The following is a 21,997-nucleotide window of genomic DNA, read 5'->3' on the forward strand; positions in this document are numbered from 1 at the left end:
TCACCACTCTCTGCATAAAAAAAACTTATTCCTGACATATCCTCTGTACCTACTTCCAAGCACCTTAAAACTGTGTCCTCTCGTGCTAGCCATTTCGGCCCTAGGAAAAAGCCTCTGACTATCCACACGATCAATGCCTCTTATGTATCAATTCATGCACAGTGCATCAAAACAAACAAAATTCACACATGTAAAAGTATTCAGGGTAAAATCAAGATACTGCTTCATCCGAAGCCTGAATTGATATATATGTTTAGGCTACCCTGCAGCTATGATCAAACATGGGGAACTTCAACCTGCCTTTGCAGCATTGTTAAATTATCAGAACTAATTTATTGCCATCTAAATATCAAAGATCTTACTGCAGTCTTGTTTTTTTTTAAAAAAACAAGGCTTTTTGATAATCTTGATGTCACAAAGTCCATAACATAATTGAGCACAATTCAGACTATGTCAGATTCAGCTTTAAATTAATGGTGGATTTAGCTAAAAGAAAATTCATTTGTATAGCTCTCAAAATATCTCAATATGTTTCGACCAATTACCCATAATTATTTTTGACATTAGTTCTCACTCTAATGGGCAAATGTGCACATGAAGCCACACAAACACTGAGGTATATGATAAAATAATTATGAAGTATTGCTAGTTACTAAAACAATTATGTTATTTAGTTAAAGTCCCAGCAACAAAAATGCGGTCTAAATAAGTGGACATAACTACAATGCATTAAATAATCTAATTATATGTTGAACCCAATTTCATGATACATAGTGATTTCCATGCAAAGTCATGCTCTTTCTTATGGATCCTCATATTTCCTCAAATCTAAACACTTTAACACACTTATTTAGGTTTGAGGAAATGTTTTGTTTCAAAATATCTCAGATCATTAAATCTAATACAAAATGTTTATTCCAAATTGAGGCAAATTGTAATTCTCTATTTTGGTGCTCACATCCTCTAATCTAAACAATGAATAATAAGATCATCAAATGTCAGAGAAATTCAATGAAAATCAATTTGTTATTTTAATGATTTACAAATTCTGGGTTCATTTGTGATAACAGAAAGATTTATATTCCTATGTAATATTCTTTTTGTTGGTGATCAAAAACCAGTTTAAGTGACATAACTTCCATTTAAAGCAGCTGTGTATGTCTGTGTATGTTTTTTTCCCCCCAAAGAAAACAAAGTAATATTTGTTCAATTTTTAAATTTAATTCTGGTGGTTAGTTCTTGGGGGTCTCATTTAAAATGAGGTTTAACCAATGAATAATATCTCTTGTCCAAAGCAGCACCAAAATTAATTTTCTTTCAATTTGCAATTTCCCTTAGGCTTATTAAAAATAAATATTACACTAATGACCATGAAACATTAGCATGTAGTGACAAAATAGGACAGTTAAATACTTAATTAAATCACAAAAATCCTAATACTTAAATAGTCCCGACTGAACCAGTAAGAGACAAAGCATATACAGAGTACTATAGTCTGACAAAAATGAACCATTAGATCTAAAATTACAAACCTTAACCTTTTAAATTATAACCATTATTGGCCAGCAAGTGACATGGTGCATTCATTCCAATGAACACAATGTGCCAGTGTACTTTGTTCTGTGCTCTTAAATCGCCCCACACAGTAAAGTCATGATTCTATTTAGATGGTGACAATAATGGAGGGAGGGGTAATGGACCTCAGGCTACGATGTAGAACAGAGTCAAACAAGGTTATATGCAGCTTTACCCTCTCAACTCACATCCCATCTCATCACTTTTGTCAATTGTAAAAGCCCTGAAACCAAACAAAATCTTTCACAAAAGAAAGTATTGATCCATGTCCTCCTCATTTCAGTCTTACGTCAAGCAATTCCATTACTGTAGATCAATAATATTCCAGTAACCATGGCAGAATATTAAACAAGCATTTTTTTTTAAAAACTTACTGCTTTAAGGTTTACATTGTTGGCCCTGAAGCAGCACTGTGTGAATTAATGAAGACAAGGGAAGGCAGATGCTGGAATATGGAGCAAAAAATTAAGCTGCTTGAGGAACTCAGGAGGTCAGATAGCATTTGTGGAGTGAAACAAGTAGCCGACAGTCCAGATGAAGGGCCTTGACCTGAAATGTCAACTGTCTTTTTCCATCCAGGAATGTGACTAGTGGATCAAAATGCTTCTATGCAGCAGGGAGCTGTCAGTGGTTCTTATTAAATAGGTAATGACATTTGGACAAACAAGGCAAGTACCATACAATGGATCAATCTTTTTTGAAAATATGTGCACATTTGAATAATAAACTGTTTTTCAATAACTGTTTGCAGCACAGCATTTAAGTACAATCTTAAGGGAGATGGATAGCTTGCTTTAAGAATATTGAAGATTAAAAGGGATGAAATTAGAGTAGATGGCTCACATGGAAAGAAAGCATCAGCTCTTGACTCGCTGCTTGCACTGTAACATACTCTATTCTATAATCACCCTGCAACTAATTAATGTGATCTTTTAAAAAATGCAAGATTCTTGCCAATAATATTTCTTTTAAATTATAACATGTACTCAAAAGTTAATATAAAAACACCAAAACAAATTACTGGCAATGGGGGAAATCAATGCAAAATGTCTGCATTGATATTCCAGATTTGGGAACAGCTTCTTTCCAACTGTGATAAGACTGCTGAATGGATCCTGACCTGGATCTGGGCCGTACCCTCCAAATATCCGGACCTGCCTCTCAGTTTTTCTGCACTACCTTACTTCACATTTTCTATTTTCTATTTATGATTTATAACTTAAATTTTTAATATTTACTATCGATTTGTAATTCAGGGAGTGGGAAGCACAGAATCAAGTATCGCTGTGATGATTGTACGTTCTAGTAGCAATTGTTTGGTGACAATAAAGTATAAAGTTGATATTCTGTGTAGTGAGGGAAGAGGATTGGGGTTCAAAGCCAAGGCATATTTTGTTTTTACATTTGAGTTTCCCTCCATAATATTTCTTGAGCCTTCTTCCTTTTCCATACTATTAATTTTTAAACACACTGTCCACTCCTTTTCCTACAATACCCACCATCCTCCCCGCAACCCCATAAAGCTCCCAATGATGATTCTATTCCTTTGAATGGTGCCGTAACCTACTTACAGACTATAAGATATATTAGTAGAAGTCGGCTATTTGGCCCATCTAGTCTGCTTCATTATTCCATAATGGCTGATTGATTATCCCTCTCATAACCGTTGACACCCTTACTACTCAAAAACCTATCAACTTCCACTTTAAATACATCTAATAACTCGGCCTCTACAGCTATCATGGCAATTAACTCCACAGATTTATCACCCTCTGGTGAAAGAAATTCCTCCTCATCTCTGTTCTAAAGAGGTGTAATTCTATTCTCAAGCTGTGTCCTCTAGTCCTAGACTCTCCCACTATTGGAAACATCCACACCACATCCATTCTATCTAGGTCTTTTAATATTCAATAGATTTCAATGAGACAACCCCACCCCCAAGTTTTTCTTAACTCCAGCAAGTACAGGTCCAGAACCATCAAACTCTCTCTGTACATTAACCCTTTCATTCCAGGGATTATTCTTGTGAACCTCCTCTTGACCTTCTCCAATGCTAGCACATAAATTTTATATATATTATATAAAATTTGCCTTCCTTACTACAGGACCAGATATTCAATTTCCTCACTCAAAAGACCTCTTCTTAAAACTGTTAACTCTTCAATCCTGAAGTTCTTAATTTCAAAACTACTTAAGGTCACTGTTCCCACTGATCCCAGATTCAATCTCCCCAATTTGTCCATGACTTACCTCTGCAGTCTGTACAGAATTTTATGATCCTCTTGCCAATGCACCCATATGAAAAGATCACAGGCCTACCTGCTGACGGGAGCCCTGTGTGGCTATTCGTAATCCCATTGCTGTGAAGTGGCTGTAAATCAGAGTCTCTGATATACTGGTTGGTAAAATTCCACTAAACTTATAAAGACACTAACTCACAGACGACCTTAGTTCTGCATCGTTTTGCTCTAATAAATGTGAACCACAGCACTTGTATATCAAGTCCTAGTTTTACCGTAAATACAAGAAATAAGAATTCTGCTATTTTACAATGAAATTGGGGGATCAAGGAATCTCACAATATGGCCAATAGTTCACCAATTCTGAACTATATATACTGCTACAACTGATTTCTGAAATTTGTGTTTTATTTTAAAAAATCTATCTACTCAACTCAGGATCAGACTCGTTATTAAAATACAGTTCTATATACTCTAACTCTAATATTTTTCTGCATTCTTTTGAGATTTCCAGAAATAAGAATAATACCAACCTATGACATTCTTCTTCAGCTCTTTATCTCTTGTGCCCATCATCTCCCGGCTTTTTATTTCACCTCTTTTCCCCAAACCTTGTTTCATCTATCACCTGCCAGCTTGTGGTCCTTCCCCTTCCCCACCACCTTATCATTTCCCCTTCCTTTCCAGCCTTGATGACGGGTCTCCGCCTGTAATGTCAATGGTTTATTCACCCCTATTGATGACGCCTGACCCGCTGAGCTCCTCCAGAATTTTGTATGTGTTGCTCAAGATTCCCAGAATCTTGTGTTTTTAAAGTGAAAATTGTTGTTTTGCAGCAGCAGTACAAAGACAAAAATCTATATAAGGTACAAAAATAAATCGTACAGTAAAAGGAAAACTGAGATGGATTCATGTACTTTTCAGAAATGTGATGTAGATTTACAAATGAAATTCAGAACACTGACCACTTTTCCATAAACTAACTGACAGGTGCCGAGGTTAACTATGACCTGATTTTGTGAAATCAGCAGATTTAAGAATTAAACTGAAACTATGATACTCACTGTCTGAATCTGTTGAGCAATCAAAGCTTTGCTCAAGTGACACTATTACTGCTGTCAACTTTCATGCTCAGCAGCCTTTGTGTACCAGCATATTGCAGGCAAAAAGGTGTCTGCAAAAATTTCAGCCAGCGGTCTTTTACTCCAACGTGAAAATAGCCTGAACAAGAGAAAACCTGCAGAGGCTGGAAACCTGAGCAACACACACAAAATGCTGGAGGAACTCAACAGCCTAGGCAGCATCTATGGAATAAAAGTACAAACGACATTTCGGGCCGAAACTCTTCGGTAGGACTGGAGAAATAAAGCTGATGAGTAGATTTAAAAGGTGGTGGGGGTGAGGGGAGAGAGAACCACCAGGTGATATGTGAAAGTTGAAAGGTGATTGGTGAGCTGAGGTGAGAGGGGGAAAAGGGAATGGGAAATGAAGAAAGTGTGGGGGGGGGGGTTTGGGGGGCATTACCAGAAGTTTGAGAAATCGATGTTCATGCCATCAGGTTGGAGGCTATCCAAATGGAATACAAGGTGTTGTTCTTACAAGGTGTGGCCTCATCATGACAGTGGAGGAGGCCATGGAAGGACATATTGGAATGGGAATGGGAAGTGGAAATTAAATGGGTGGCCACTGGGAGATCCCGCTTGTTCTGGTGAACGGAGTGTAGATGCTTGACGAAGCAGTCTCCCAATCTATGTCGGGTCACACCGATGTACAGGAGGCCACACCAGGAGCATCAAACACAGTAAATGACCCCAACAGATTCACAGGTCAAGTCAAATCACTTTTTATTGTCATTTCAACCATAACTGCTGGTACAGTACACAGTAAAAACGAGACAACATTTTTCAGGACCATGGTGCTACATGAACAATACAAAAACTACACTGAACTACATAAAACAACACGAAACTACACTAGACTACAGACCTACCCAGGACTGCATAAAGTGCACAAAACGGTGCAGGCATTACAATAAATAATAAATAAGACAATATGCACAGTAGAGGGCAGTAGGTTGGTGTCAGTCCAGGCTCTGGGTATTGAGGAGTCTGATGGCTTGGGGGAAGAAATTGTTACATAGTCTGGTCGTGAGAGCCCGAATACTTTGGTGCCTTTTGCCAGATGGCAGGAGGGAGAAGAGTTTGTATGAGGGGTGCGTGGGGTCCTTCATAATGCTGTTTGCTTTACGGATGCAGCGTGTGGTGTAAATGTCTGTAATGGCAGGAAGAGAGACCCCGATGATCTTCTCAGCTGACCTCACTATCCGCTGCAGGGCCTTGCGATCCAAGATGGTGCAATTTCCAAACCAGGCAGTGATGCAGTTCTCAGGATGCTCTCAATACAACCTCTGTAGAATGTGGTGAGGATGGTGGGTGGGAGATGGACTTTTCTCAGCCTTCGCAAAAAGAAGAGACGCTGCTGGGCTTTCTTTGCTATGGAGTTGGTGTTGAGGGACCAGGTGAGATTCTCCTGCAGGTGAACACCAAGAAATTTGGTGCTCTTAACGATCTCTCTGGAGGAGTCGTCGATGTTCAGCGGAGAGTGGCCGTTCTGTGTCCTCCTGAAGTCAACAACCATCTCTTTTGTTTTGTTCACATTCAGAGACAGGTTGTTGGCACTGCACCAGTCCGTTAGCTGCTGTATCTCCTCTTTGTATGCTGACTCATCGTTCTTGCTGATGAGACCCACCACGGTCGTGTCATCGGCAAACTTGATGATGTGGTTCGAGCTGTGTGTTACAGCACAGTCATGGGTCAGCAGAGTGAACAGCAGTGGACTGAGCACACAGCCCTGGGGGGCCCTGTGAAGTGTCGCCTCACCTGGAAGGACTGTTTAGAGCCTTGGATGGTAGTGAAGGAGGAGGTGTAGGGGCAGGTGTAGCACTTTTTCCGCTTGTAAGTATAAGTGCTAGGAGGGAGATCAGTGGGGAGGGACGAATGGACAAGGGAGTTGTGTAGGGAGCGATCCCTGCAGAAGGCAGAAAATGGGGAAGGGGGAGAGGGAAAGATGTGTTTTGTGGTGGGATCTTGTTGGAAGTGGCAGAAGTTTCGGAAAATTATGTGCTGGATGCAGAGGCTGGTGGGGTGGCAGGAGGATGGGGTAAGAGAAGATGTGTGTGAAATGGAAGAGATGCAGTTGAGGGCAGCGCTGATGGTGGAGGAAGGGAAGTCCCTTTCTTTGAAAAAGGAGGACATCTCCTTTGTTCCAGAATGAAAAGCCTCATCCTGAGAGCAGATGCGGCAGAGACATAGCAATTGAGAAAATGAGCTGGCATTTTTACAAGCAGTAGGGTGGGACAAGGTGTAGTCTAGGTAGAAGTGAGAGTCCGTAGGTTTGTAATAGACATCAGTGGATATGCTGTCTCCGGAGGTAGAGACAGTGAGATCGAGAAAGAGAAGGGAGGTGTTGGAAAAAGAACAGGTGAATTTGAGGGCAGGGTGCAGGTGGAATTTGGAGGCAAAGTGGATGAAGTCGACAAGTTCAGCATGGGTTCAGGAAGCAGCACTAATGCAATTGTCGATGTAGCGTAGGAAAAGTGCGGGATGGTCACCAGTGTAGGCTTGGAACATAGACTGTTCCACGTAGCTGACAAACAGGGACCTCTGTGATTGCCCATGGATACCCCTTTTGTTTGAAGGAAGTGGGAGGAGCCAAAGGAGAAATGATCGAAAATAGCACTCCCTCCTCCCTCCAGCCAAAAGTGGTTGCTCCAGCTATCAATGTCAAGATAACAACTGAAAACAGAATTATAATGCTACTTATCAGACAGTTACAAACTAGATTTTTAAAAAATTTTAATTTAGAGATACAGCATAGTAACAGGCCCCCTTCTGGCCCAATGAACCCATACTGCCCAATTACATGCATGAGACCACTTAACCTACATGTAGGGTATTTGTATTGTGGGAAGAAACCAGAGCACCTGGAGGAAACAAACTGATCATGGGGAGGAAGTACAGCTCCTTACAGACAGCAGTTGAATTGAAGCCAGGTCACTGGTGCTGTAATAGTGTTACAGTCAATACTATACTACTGTACCACTTGATTACTGGAATCCCCGTAAAGAAGCAATCACAACATTAATATTCACAAAACTGGAAATATGAAACAAGTTATTACAGAATTCTGGCAAATTTTCAGATTGCTCAAGTACATGACAGCAATTTACATGTTATATTTTGAGACTCACCATGAATCTTCATTTTGTCCTTAATAAAATGCTCTTTCCATTACTGGCCTTTATGAATTACTTTTCACCTTCTTATGCACAAGCATTTTTCAAAGTTAATTAAGTATAAGACATATCACATGACTTATTTATTTTAACATTCTAAGGAAATGGTTACAATAACTTTATGGAATATTCATAAACCATTATAGTATTATGTTTCTTATACACATCTAGGTACAGGAGTTCTGACCAAATGTTCCTCTTACTAAATTTCAAATTAAGCCCTGTTAAGGATCAAGCAAAACTACTTTCTTTAGTTGACCTTCTAAAGATTGACTATCAAAGGTTGAAATAAAAGCCCTGATGTGGTAAGCTACATGTCAAAACAGAAAGGAAATAAAACGTCCTCTCACATACCACAAAAAAAAAGCTTGTAAAGACTTTGCAAGGCGTCACTTAGAAGATACTGTAAAGACGTGGAGAAAGGTCTTGAGGTCAGATGAGATTAGAGTGGAATTTTTTTAACCTGAACACTAAGTGGTATGTGTGGCGTAAATCTAATGCTGCACATCGGTCAGGTAACATGTCCCTACTGTAAAATACTGTGGAAGTAGCATCTTGCTACGGGTTTGCTTTTCAGCAGCAGCCACTGGAAATCTGGTCAGGATTGATGGGAAGATTAATGCTTCTCAATACAGAGAAATACTACATAAAAACCTGCTTGCCTCTGCTAGAAAGCTTAAGCTGGACAATGACCCAGAGCACACTGCCAGGGCAATCATAGAGTGGACTCGAATGAAGAAAATTGATGTCCTTGAATAGCCGAGTCAGAATCAAACATCTCTGACAAGACCTCAAATTTGCTGACTACCGCTGCTCCCCAACCACCCTGGCATAGCTTGAGCAATTTTGCAAGGAGGAATGGGAAAATCGTGCTCCATTGCATTGTGCAAAACTAATAGACTTAACCAAAAAGACCAGTGGCTATAATAGCTGTATGAGATGGTTCAGCTGAATACTGACCAAAGGTGGATGAATACTTTTGAACTGCTGACACTTCAGTTTTTAAATTTTTAATTTTTCACGCTTTACAGTTTTCCCTCTTTTCAGCTCTACTGTGAATAAAGGAGTATGTGATTCACAAATAGAAATTCTCAGTTAAATTGACCAAAGTCCCTGGCTGTAATACTCATTCATGTGAACTGGGGATGCAATACTTTTACAAGTCACTGGATGCTTTTTCCCTGAATTGATCTTAAAAGGTGGATGGGGTGGTTAGAAAGAGGGGAAAGAGGAAGGAAAAGCATTGCAACTCCTTTCCCTATACTTTCATGGTAGAAAATGGCTGGGAACCCCTGCCCAGGTGAGATATTAAATGTGATTTAAAAAAGGTATTATACTTTATTCTCGCCAAACAATTGATACTAGAATGTAAATCATCACAGCAATATTTGATTCTGCACTTCCCACTCCCTGGAGTACAAATCGATAGTAAATATTAAAAATTTAAATTATAAATCATAAATAGAAAATAGAAAATGGAAAGTATGGTAGTGCAAAAAAACCAAGAGGCAGGTCTGGATATTTGGAGGGTACAGCCCAGATCTGGGTTAGGATCCGTTCAGCAGTCTTATCACAGTTGGAAAGAAGCTGTTCCCAAATTTGGCTGTACGAGTCTTCAAGCTCCTGAGCCTTCTCCCGGAGGGAAGAGGGACGAAAAGTATGTTGGCTGAGTGGTTTATCAGTAAAACATCAAATGTCACCTTTCGATGGCAGCTTAAGCTTCCAATCTTCAAATAGATATAGATACAGAGTGTGTTTTTAAGCTGTTTTCTGGACCAAGATTGGCAGATTTTGTTGTATGGTTGTTGGCATCTGTCTGTCTCAAAGGACAGTGGGTGATGATGATGATCATCACAAGCCTGGGTGGAATGTATGGAGATCCTGAGATGCCCAGTCATCAAGACCCCTCCTCTCGGCCTCACCAGTGTAGTCCAAAAGAAAGCTTATAAGCTTGGCTGCAGGAACTGCCGGAAGGACGTTCAATAACGTCTAGCCACTTTAGGGGCTCCACTCCAGATTTGCTGTCTGAGTTTACTCCCGTAGCCTTCGTCTCTCCCGAGGCTGCTCACAAGGCAGAGGGGCTATTTACCCATAGGTGGAGATCTGGTTCACGAGCACCAGGGCATGTCCACACACGGGTGGGCCTGTGTGCTATATGTGCAGGGTACAGAGCTCTTCCCCGTCCTCTGTAGTTCAGCCTGAGTCTGAAGAGAGCTCAGATTCCGTGAGTTGCCAGCAAGGAGGTACTACATGAATCTTGCTGTTGGAAAGGCCGAGAAAGACTTACCCATTCAGCTCTCTTTTTCGCAAGACTGCTAGCCAGCTGTGGAAGTGGAAAGTGAGAGTGATACTACACTACTACACTAGACGCATCACATGCATTTGTTGTATGACCACATATGTAATCCTAAACTGATTCAAGTTAGTGTTGAATAAGGTGCAAATGTCAAGGAGAAAGGATAGTATTTTGACTTGTTAGCAAAATATTAAAATAAAAGACATTTGTGAACAGTTTAAATGGCTACCAGAAAATTAATCCATGACTATATGCCTTATATTGTGCATCCCTATTCCACTAGCAAAACAAAGGCTTTATCACTAGAACCATAACTCCTTACAAAGGCAACTGTTTTCCAGCAAATTAATCAACATTCTCCCAATGAACATCAGAAAGCTGTATTTATGCAGTCTGACACACATTTCCATTTAGATTAGGTGGCCATGCAGTTTACAGTCATGGATGAACATCCAGACCTTAGCTCAAGCAGAAGGCCTATTCTATATCTGTAGCAATGGCACTACTGGAATTTGGGCTTTAGTGCTAAACTAATTTCTATATGCCTTTTTCGAACATGATACCAGGTTCTCGAGTCTCTCAGCCCCTACATTAGGCAAATATTTATATTGGACTGTTTTATAGACAAATGACTGAAAAACGCGTTGAAAGATCTAACTAAACTATCAATGTCGACATTGATATTTGCAATAAATCCACAAATTTTTTTTATATATTCACAAATACCATTTTGTAAAACAATATGAATAAGGTCCCAATAAGAAATGGACAAGAAGTCCCAATAATTTGCATAAAACTCAATTAGTGATTAATAGAAGTAACTATCTTAAAAAAAATCTATTCATTGGAACGGTGGCATACAACTGCTTGAAGTTTTCTTTTGTACCATATGCAAATGCAGCCAGTTTCATTCTAATTAGCATCATCAATGAAGTAAATGGCAACAATCAATTATACCTCAAACTTTAAAAATGCAGTGGCACACTGACATTAAATAAATATTGAAACAAAAATACCAAAAACAGAAAACAAAATTAATATTTTTCTGAGATTAGAAATGTTTATCAAACTCTGCTTATTTTTTATGGCCTACACTGTATAGTGTGAAGTGAATAGTAACAGGAGACTAATGGAATTAAACTAACCTCCATAAAGTGCCAAGAGTGGAAGAAAATGAGATTCTTCTCATTAGCTTACAGCTGATGGCTGTGAACAATATAGGTCATAGGCTGTAGCGGGGGTTGGGAAAGCAGAACCATTTGCTTTGCTGTGCTCCAAACACACTTCGATATCAGCAACTAGAAAAGAGAGGCCATCTGCTAAGTTGCATGAAAGAATCTCTAAGAGATCTTAGTTTAAAGAAACTCAGGGAAAAACTGTGGAATATTTGCTTAGATAGAGTACAAGAAAATCTGCTATTGCCAACCAAGTTCAACAACACCAATAACAGATTTTTCTACCTCATCTCAACTCCACCAACAAATGTAAAGCTATCTGTAACTGTCTAAAAAATAAAGACAGTTAATACATTTTCTTCAGAATTATGTATTAGGCTGCCATTTATCCTGATTAAAATGGTGTGTCTGTAAAGTGGTAACTAATAGGATTCTGAAAGGGTCAAAATTAAAATCCTAAAAACCTTCCCATTAAATGATTTAATTGTACTTACATATGCAATAAAAGTAGTTCCCGTGTTTCTCTTTGAAACTCTGCTGCGATTTTTTTTAATATCCACCTGACAGAGCAGAGTGAGCCTTTGTTTAATAGTTCCACTTAGTACTGCACCAGAACATCAGCGGAGAATTTTGAATTTACGTCTTCAGCAGTGGATGTGGATCCAGCTTTTTCCAGCTCCATTGGGTGTGCTATCAATGGAGCCAGGGATGACATCTTTTTAAAACAGCGAGTACGGTATCACTCCACCTGTTAACTCATTAATCAGATGGAGCTGCACTTTTGCAATTATTTTTTGTTAGGCAAATTAAAATTACAATTTAAGCAAAACATTATCGGAAAGATGTAATTGCACTTGAGGGAGCGCAATCGAGATTTATGAGAAAATACAAGGACTGAATTTGTTTTAATCAGGAGGACAGGCTGGAGAGGCTGCAGTTGTTTTTAGGAACAGAGTGACTGAGGTAGACATAATGGACATGGATTGAGAGACTTATATATCTTAACATATTACTCTGTATATACAAGGTCAAAACCTCGAAGCATCAATTTAAAGAAACTGAAAGAATGCCTCGAGGGATGAGAAACAGTTTTTTTTTCATTCAGGGGTTGGCAGGGTCTGGAATACAACGCGTAAAAGGGTTGGAAACGCAGAGACGCTCGCAGCATTTAAAAGGATACGTGAATGTGTGAACATGAATAAACCAGCAGGATTATGGACATAGTACGGAGCGTTCCTTGCTGGATAGTTCCTTTTCTAGTAATCTCCAAATGTGTAATATATTTTCAGCGAGTATATTATTCTACAAAATTGTACAAACAATTTTAATCACTGAAATCACGTTCCTTTAATTTTCCAAAGTACTGTACCCTGCAACCGAAATGTACTGAAGATTCCTGCAGCGTAAAGCAGGGGCAGCTCTCACCTCAAACACTTGTAACAGCTGTCACTATAAAACAGCAGGATCTGTAACTGGATTAATTAAGGAAGAAGGAATAACACGCCGCTTGAAATTCACGCTGTTAAAGTAACTCCCACCGTCACAAGCTGACCAACAACAGCATCATGTAAACCTTTGCAAAACGATTGAAATAAGAATCATTTGAAAGCAGCAAATTACCTATAATTAATCTACAGCTGCATGACTCCATTCGGTGAAAGGCGCACCATAACAATAGAATGCGTTATTCTTTTTCTTTACTGGGGAAAGACACCGTATCTCTGGTTATACTGCACAATCCTAAATGTGCGGGGGGAGGGGGTAGGGGAGACTCAGTGATCGTTCCTATAGGATCAAGATTTGCGGCGCTCACCCCCAATAGTACGTTAGGACACTAACGGGGACGGCGGGATAATGTTGTGAAGAACCATCGTCAGCCAGTTGTGAAGAACCAAACTAAGACAGCAGGCAAGAGGTAACCCAATTTTCTGCCGTCCAATTTCTCACCTTATGAAGTTTCCACATCGCACCGAGCGCCTTCATTTCATGACTGTCATGCTTGCCTTCTTCCAGGCACTGGTAACAAACGGGCGCCTTGCAGTTGACACAGTACATGCTGTGGTTCTCCAGCTCATGGTCGGTGCAGGTGGAGATCTTGCGCGGGCTCAGCCTCCTGCAGATCCTACCTTGTGCCGGCGGCACAAGGCGGTGCTTGACCAGCGGCCCCCGGGGAGGATGGCACCTCAGGCGACAAGCCTCGCAGTAGAAGACATCGCACTGCTCGCACATGACGGTGGCTTCCTTTGGCGCCTTCTCGCACAACTGGCACTTGAGGGCCACGGCCCTGCCTTGCTGGTAACGGTCAATGATGCCTTCGAGGACACGGTTCTTGGGAAAGCCGCGGAGGCCCCGCTCGTCCAGGATCAGGCTGCGGTGGCACTGCGGGCAGGTGATGCACGAGTTGCGGGGAGGCACGGCCGGTGACGGCGGGAAGACCCTCACACCGTTCGGCGACCTCTGGCAAGGAGTGGTCGGCGCGCTAGCGAAGCCGGCGTACGAGCCGTAGCCACTGTCGGCCTCGCTGTACAGGCTCATCTTGTCCAGGTCCAGGTAGTCATAGTCGGATCCCGAGGCACGGCTCTGAGGGGACTCGGCTTCGGGCGTCTGGACCAGGATGTTGCGAGCGCAAGCCAGGCACAGGTTGTGCGAGCAGGGCAAAATGATGGGCTCTCGGAAAAAAGAGCCGCACACTGGACATTTGAGCTCTTCTTCCATTTCTTCCATTGGGGGTAATTGCAAACCCGGCGGCAGAGCGCGCCGGTCCCTGAATTCAGCAATATTGAAAGCTTTACTGCTGCACACAAGAGACGGCAGGCAGCTGCCTCCGCTGCAGTCGCCTCGCATTAAAGCCTTCACCTACTGTTCCGCCCACCGCCAATCAGCGGCTTTTTGATTGGCTATCCCATCCGGGCGAAATTCAAATTCGCCTGCTCATTGGTGAGCTCGGACTGTCCATCCTTGCGGTACTGCAATCGGTATATAAAAGGTTGGAGAATAATAGATTACATAAAAATCTCGCGGTTCGAAAATGAGAGATAGCAAAGTGCAAAAGTTTAACTAGAGCTATGGGCTTCTGCTTGCTTGGAAATATCACTGTTGAGGTCGCCTCGCTAAATATTTTTGATTATAAATAATTTGGTGCAAGGTGTCATGAATCCCGCGAAGAGTAAATATTCCACGTCCCACATTTTCCTGTTATTAACCCCTTACAGAATTTTCAACTGGGAATTGTTTACAAGTAGATGAAGGAAGTGCACGCATAATGGCAGTGAATCATATTTGAACAAAGCGCTGATGAATGCAAAGAAAAGATATTTTTGTATAAATTTAAATATGGGCACTAGTGTTACCTCATAACAACTAGTGTTACCCTATTAGTATACTTAATTGAAACCTTCACGTCTGCTTTTCACAGTACTTTTACACAGTAAATTTAAATTGTCAACCAGATTATCGAGAAGTCACAATTGCACACAGAACAACTTTTAAAATTGAATTTCTTTCTTTCAAACACTAACGGCACGGGCGTTTTATTTAGTGTTTTTACCCAGATAAAATTAAGTGAATTACTGAAAGACAGTTTCTTTTCGGAAAATAACAAACAAATGACCTGATCAATTGTTGTCTTATATGAAAGTATATTTTCATCGAGACCCTTACTTGCCGCATTTTGACGTGTGGGAAAAGTCTTTCAGTGTGAATATATTAATGGACATTTTGGCAGAATTGACAGGGTTTTGAAAACAAGTCAATTTTATTTTGAGATTTTGCTAAAGGATACTCTGTTTTATTTTAGAGTGCCGATTATGTCGATGTTTCAGTGCCAGGTTAACTTTTGTGATTTAGCTAATTTCAATTATTTTTATTCATGTGATTAGGTCTCTTTATTCCCAAGGATGCAACCAGGAATAAGCCAACGCCACTATAGTGACTTGCACGAGGAAAAGAGAAGAAACGACGTTGTCATTCATGATTCTATTCATTGCTTTCAGACTTGAAGTAGTGAGACCATTTGAGAAGTATTCATTTGGGTTCTTGGTTGTGTTCCTGGAATTCAGATGTTTCAGCATTTACTTGTTTAATACGTCCAAAACTTAAGAAATCTCCACAGCAGCCAAATGTTGATAACTTTAATTAGCACCCCAAAAACGTAGATGGGATCTCTGAAGAGAACCTGAGTCTCCGTTGAAATTGCACAAGTTTGTTGATTGATTCGTTTGAGAAATATAGGCTACATTTATTTTGGCAATCTAGTGGACGAAAGTGAATGCACATTATATTAGTCCATCATCTATTAATGTAACTAGTGATACTAACACTTGCAGAAAGCATAACATTACCTTTAATGCACCTTTAGGTTTTCCGGGAATTTCTTCGGAAGCCAGAATTGTGGTAAACACCAACATTTCAAAAATAACATCCAAAACTTCAAAATATTCCAAATTCATGCTTCAGATGACCCAGAACTCGAGCCATTCGTCTGGCTTTCATCTGACTCAATATTTTGTGGATAAGTCAACGTGTAAATCAGCGCACAATTTTTTGAAGCTCGTGAACTCACTGGTCAATATGCATGGTCGGGCAAGCAATTTGTTCGTACGGGAATCGTTAGAAGAGGTGCGTTTTCCGTACGTGTCAAAGATGCGCATATGTATGATGATGATGCCACAATGTGGATGTCTTCTTCTTCTTCTTTGTTTTATGGCGGTTGGCAACCAGTTTTTCAGTGCATTACCGGCACCTGCTAGATTTGTGGTGTTCCAACCAAGTATGTCATAGAGTTCTCTACTTTAGACAATCTAGTTCAGCCTGCAGTTCTCTATTAGCATCACTCTGTAGTTGCAATTCCTCGTGAATGCTTAATGTGCTCATTAGATAATGCTGCAAACTGCTATTCTTCCTTAATTTTGTCACATGTTTTCATGTAGTTGCATTACCTCAATTACATTGATTTCATCTACATCACTTGTAAGACTAAAATCGTCTTGTTAAAGAATAGTAAATATCGCACGTTATACAGTACTTTTAAAATTGCTGTTTTTCCAAGTCTATCTGCTTTTTCAGGTTTTCTTTTTCTTGGATCGTAGCCTGCAGTTGTTTAGAGACCTCAGAATTTTTCTTCATTTCCTTCCATGTTTTAATTTTATAATCTGAATGTAGATAATTCTCTTTGCAACACATTCCTTTTCCTTTTGTATCCTTGCAATAATTTCCTCCATTTTCCAATCTCTTTCCAACTCACAGTTGTTCTTGCCGGGTACTTCTATTTGTTGGTGGAGTTCTGCACATTTACCCTGGTTTCAACCATAAAATCTGAGGATTTTCCTTAAGTTCTGAAACATATTTCTTAAATTCTTGACCATTTGCAATAAATATACTGCCATTAAGATTCCATCTCCCCTGCCTGTGAACTGTTGGATCCTCCATTCAGCATTTCTTTGACTTCTTCCCACCTAATCCCTTTAATACCAATATACTTTTTCTGCAGACTTGACTATAATTTTAATTTTCTCAGTTCTTTTGCTTGTTTGTACTGAACAATTAATTGCATCTACCATAAAAAGCAAATGAAGCTGTCTGTCTGTATCTTGTTTTACAACAGTTGGCATCCAGCTTAATGGTGCATTACCACCACAGCAAATGAAGCTGAACCCAGGAGCTATTTATGTAGCCAGCCCAAAATGAGAATCAGGTGCCTCAATTAGAGCACCCAACAGAACAAGGGAAAACCAGAAAACGTGGAATAAGGAATGATGGACCAGACCGTGAACCAGAATGCGGACTTCACGGTCTGGGTCATGACACTCAATTAGATTAATTGGACTTCATATTTAAGTAATGGTCACATAGATGATTAAAACAGCAAAATCCTTCTGTCACACATGAGATGAAACAAAGTATCACTTTTCAAATAACATCCAAGGCTAACAACCAGAATGGCTTTCAATTATTATTCTTATGGACGGGCTTCCAAATGGTAGCAGGTGGCAGTTGTTTTCCAAAATACTGTCAAAAAGGATACTGATATCACAAGTCTATTCAACAAATTGTGAAGGTGTAACACACCTAAGTTGTCAGGGAAGGGGCTTGGGAATCCTCGTTTTGCACTGGACTGCATGAAATACCTCAGAGAGACCTCTGACCTTCTGCCCAAAGTACCCAAAGTTTTCACATGAGGTGTATGGAATAATTATCTCTTGTCTGAATGAGTTCAACTTAATTGTTTGAGAACATCAGCACAAAATTATCTATCCATGTCCCAAAACATGCATTCCTTCCACTACCAGTTTATTTTAGCTCCAATTAGTGCTATCTATGATGAAAGGAAAATCATTAATGAAACAACTGGAGATAGATTCATTTGGCCATTGCCCTAAGGAAATTCTGCTGTGACTTCTTGATGTTGAGATGATAGACCTGGAAAACCCATATATAAATATATATATTCATTCATGTGAGACGTGACTCCAATTATCAGAGTGTACACCCCTTGATGCCCACTGACTTGCGTTTTATCTGGTCCTGTGATCACATGCTCAGTTAAATGCTGTTTGATGTCTAGGTAGATCACTTTCACATCACCTCTGGAATTCAGCTCATTAATCCGGTTTTGAACATAGAAAATAGAAAAATACAGCATAACACAGACCCTTCAGCCTATTATATTATGCCATCATTTTAACCTACTTTAAGATCAATCTACCCCATCCCTCCCACATAGTCCTCCACTTTTTTTTCATCCATGTGCCTATCTAAGAGTTTCTTAAATGTTTCCAATATCTCTGTACCTCCCTCTGCAACTGGATCCTTGACTTCCTCACTGGGAGACCGCAGTCTGTGTAGATTGGAAATGGCGTCCCCTCCTCACTGACAATCAACACTGTTGCACCTCAAGGATGCGTGCTTAGCTCACTGCTCTACTATCTCCACACCCACGATTATGTGCCTAGGCACTGTTCAAATGGCATCTATAAATTTGCTGACAACACAGCTATTGCTGGCAGAAATTCAGATGGTGACAAGAAGGCATACGGGAGCAAGATAGATCAGCTGGTTTAGTGTTGCAGCGACAATCTTGCACAATGTCAGTAAAACCAAGGAATTGATTGTTAACTTCAGAAAGGAGAAGTCAAGGGAATACAGATCAGTCCTCATCGAGGGATCAGAAGTGGAAATGTGAGCTGCTTCAACTTCCTTGGTGTCAACAGCTCTGAGGATCAATCCTGGGCCCAACATATTGATGCAATTACAAAGAAGGCACAAAAGTAGCTATATTTCATTTGGAGAAATGGTATGTCACCAAGGGTACTCGCAAGTTTCAAAGATGTACTATGAAGAGCATTCTCACTGGTTGCATCACTGTCTGGTATGAGGGGCCACTGCATAGGATCAGAAAATGCAGCAGAATGTTGTAAAGTTAGTCAACTCCATCAGGCACATTAGCCTCCCCAGCATCGAGGATACCTTAAAAGATGATTCTTCCAAAATGAGGCATCCGTCATTGAGGACCCCCATCACTCAGGATGTGAAAACACAAACTCAACATTTCAAGAAAAGCTTCTTCTTCTCCGCCCCCAGATTTGTGTATGGACAGTGAACCCATGAACACTACCACATTTTTTTTCTTAATTAATTTATATATATACTTTTAATTTTAATTTATCATTATATATTGCAATGTACTACTACCACAAAACAATAAATTTCACCACGTATGCCAGTGATATTAGATCTGATTGTGATTTGCCACCACCCCTGCAGGGTATTCCATGCACCCACCACTCTCTGTGTAAAAAAACATACCTCTGTAATCCTCCATATACTTTTCTCCAATCACCTTAAAATTATGCCCTCTCATATTAGCTATTTCTGTCCTGGGAAAAGTCTCTGGCTATCCACTCATTCTATGATGCATATCATCTTGTACACCTTTATCAATTCCCCTCTCCTCTTCCTTTGCTCCAGAGAGAAAAGCCCCAACTTGTGCTACCTATCCTCATAAGACATGCTCTATAATCAGGCAACATTCTGGTCAACCTCCTCTGTATCCTCTCTAAAGCTTCCACATTCTTCCTCGAATGAGGTGACCAGAACTGAACCCAATACTTCAAGCCTGGTTTAGCCAGGGTTTTATAGAGCTGTAACATTGCCTCACAGCTCTTGAACTCAATCAATCCCCTGACTACTGAAGGCCAGCACACCACAGGCCTTCTTAACAACCCTATCAACTTGTGTGATAAGATTAGTGTGCAAACTTAAAGCACACGGTATTGCGGGTATGGTATTGATGTGGATAGAGAATTGGTTGGCAGACAGGAAGGAAAGAGTGGCAATAAACGGGACCTTTTCAGAATGGCAGGCAGTGACTAGTGGGGTACCACAAGGCTCAGTGCTGGGACCCCAGTTGTTCACAATATATATTAATGACTTAGACGAGGGAATTAAATGCAGCATCTCCAAGTTTGCTGATGACACGAAGCTGGGTGGCAGTGTTAGCTGTGAGGAGGATGCTAAGAGGATGCAGGGTGACTTGGATAGGTTAGGTGAGTGGGCAAATTCATGGCAGATGCAATTTAATGTGGATAAATGTGAGGTTATCCACTTTGGTGGCAAGAACAGAAAAACAGATTATTATCTGAATGGTGGCCGATTAGGAAAAGGGGAGGTACAACGAGACCTGGGTGTCATTATACACCAGTCATTGAAAGTGGGCATGCAGGTACAGCAGGCGGTGAAAAAGGCGAACGGTATGCTGGCATTCATAGCGAGAGGATTCGAGTACAGGAGCAGGGAGGTACTACTGCAGTTCTACAAGGCCTTGGTGAGACCATACCTGGAGTATTGTGTGCAGTTTTGGTCCCCTAATCTGAGGAAAGACATTCTTGCCATAGAGGGAGTACAAAGAGGGTTCACCAGATTGATTCCTGGGATGGCAGGACTTTCATATGATGAAAGACTGGATCGACTAGGCTTATACTCTCTGGAATTTAGAAGATTGAGGGGCAGTGGTGGCACCAGAGATTTTTTCTTGCTGGTGCTACAGTGGGGCTGAATTATTCAGTGATGGTGCTGAGGGATGTACCCTATGGTAATATATATTCGCAAGGTCGGACGTGTGACATTCAAAAGTCAGTTTCAAGCATTATGTGCCTACTATAAATGCTTCTTTTGATTCACAAGCAACAGCAATTGATAAATATAATATAGAAGTGAACTGTGACAGTGTCAACAGCATCGGAGACAACCCGGGCTGCACAGAGCATAAACAAACAAACCAACAGAGCATCCGACCCACAGCGCACAACGTGAATCACGCACCAGTGCTGCAATCAGCGTCAAATGCATGCTTTTCAACTGAAAAACACAACACTAACCCGCAATGTCCACTGCTATTCACATTACATAGACAGACAATGCCAAAAGATACACCATTATTAAAGTCAAATAAGGCAAACAATAGATGCAAGGCTTTACCAGGAGTTGGACAAATCGTACTCTGACCATGCGATACCTCAATTAATTCGGCTATTGAACTTAAACAAAAATCAACAGAATCACCGCTTGGAAGTCTAAGCAAAACCAGTAGGCTTAATAGCAGTAAATGTAATAGTTTAGGATTTGCAGGAAATATAAGGACTATGGGGTATCCACCACAAAATAATAATAATCAGCATTAGTCTTGGCCCAATTTAAAAAAAAATCAACTGCACTCACCATTGATGTTTTCAGAGAAGCACAATCCGTCTGTTGTTGTGATTGGTGGTGAAAGTATCATTGATTTCCTGGATGTCAAGTGCCCTGGTCCTCCGGCTGTTTATGACCAACAGGGCCAAGTTGCTGTTCTGAGCATCGACGCTGCTATTCCTTAGGTAGTTTTTGAGGCGTCTAGAGGCAAGAGAAACTCCATTTGCATGAGGCAGATGTCACAGTTAGAGTCAGTGATATGCAGATTAGTTTGTATAAATCTATAAATGCATCGTGGTAGGGTTTCATTGGAGCTAGAAATTCCACTGTGTCATTCACTGTCTGCCCTTGCTAGAGACTCAGACACAGATCTCATATACTCACGTTTTTCTTGGACAATCTTTGCATGTCCTTTGTCAAGCATATTTCCCAATCTTGAACCGTCTTGTTTTCTCAATCTGAATTCGGCCTGTGCCTCCATAGCAAACTTATGAGCTGCACTTACATGGTGGGTTTTGAAAGCTGTTGTAGCTTTCCACCAGTTGTGGTAACTGGTGACAGTGAAGGTAGACTCAGAATGGAACCCATGTCCTCCACACAGGAAATGCCTGCATGCGAAGCAGAACGTAGTATCTTTCGTGATCGAATATTCCAGTCAGTCAAACCAGCCACGATTAAAACTCCTTTGCTGATTGCCAAACTGTTGCGAGCAGCGAAGGGTACTTTTTCATTG

At 40.6% G+C, this 21,997-nt stretch overlaps 1 protein-coding gene across 3 annotated transcripts in view; it reads right to left on the reverse strand.

The window, feature by feature from the left end:
- The window catches only part of trim9 (tripartite motif containing 9), a 63,889-nt gene extending 49,466 nt beyond the window's left edge, over window positions 1-14,423 (reverse strand). For all 3 annotated transcript variants that reach the window (XM_063048696.1, XM_063048679.1, XM_063048687.1), the window contains exon 1: window positions 13,528-14,423. In XM_063048696.1, the coding sequence (XP_062904766.1) occupies window positions 13,528-14,304 (777 nt within the window). In that variant the 5' untranslated portion in view covers window positions 14,305-14,423. The remainder of the gene's footprint in view (window positions 1-13,527) is intronic.
- Window positions 14,424-21,997: the final 7,574 nt, after the last annotated feature.

Source organism: Mobula hypostoma, chromosome 1 (assembly GCF_963921235.1).
Source record: "Mobula hypostoma chromosome 1, sMobHyp1.1, whole genome shotgun sequence".
Lineage (NCBI taxonomy): Eukaryota > Metazoa > Chordata > Chondrichthyes > Myliobatiformes > Myliobatidae > Mobula > Mobula hypostoma.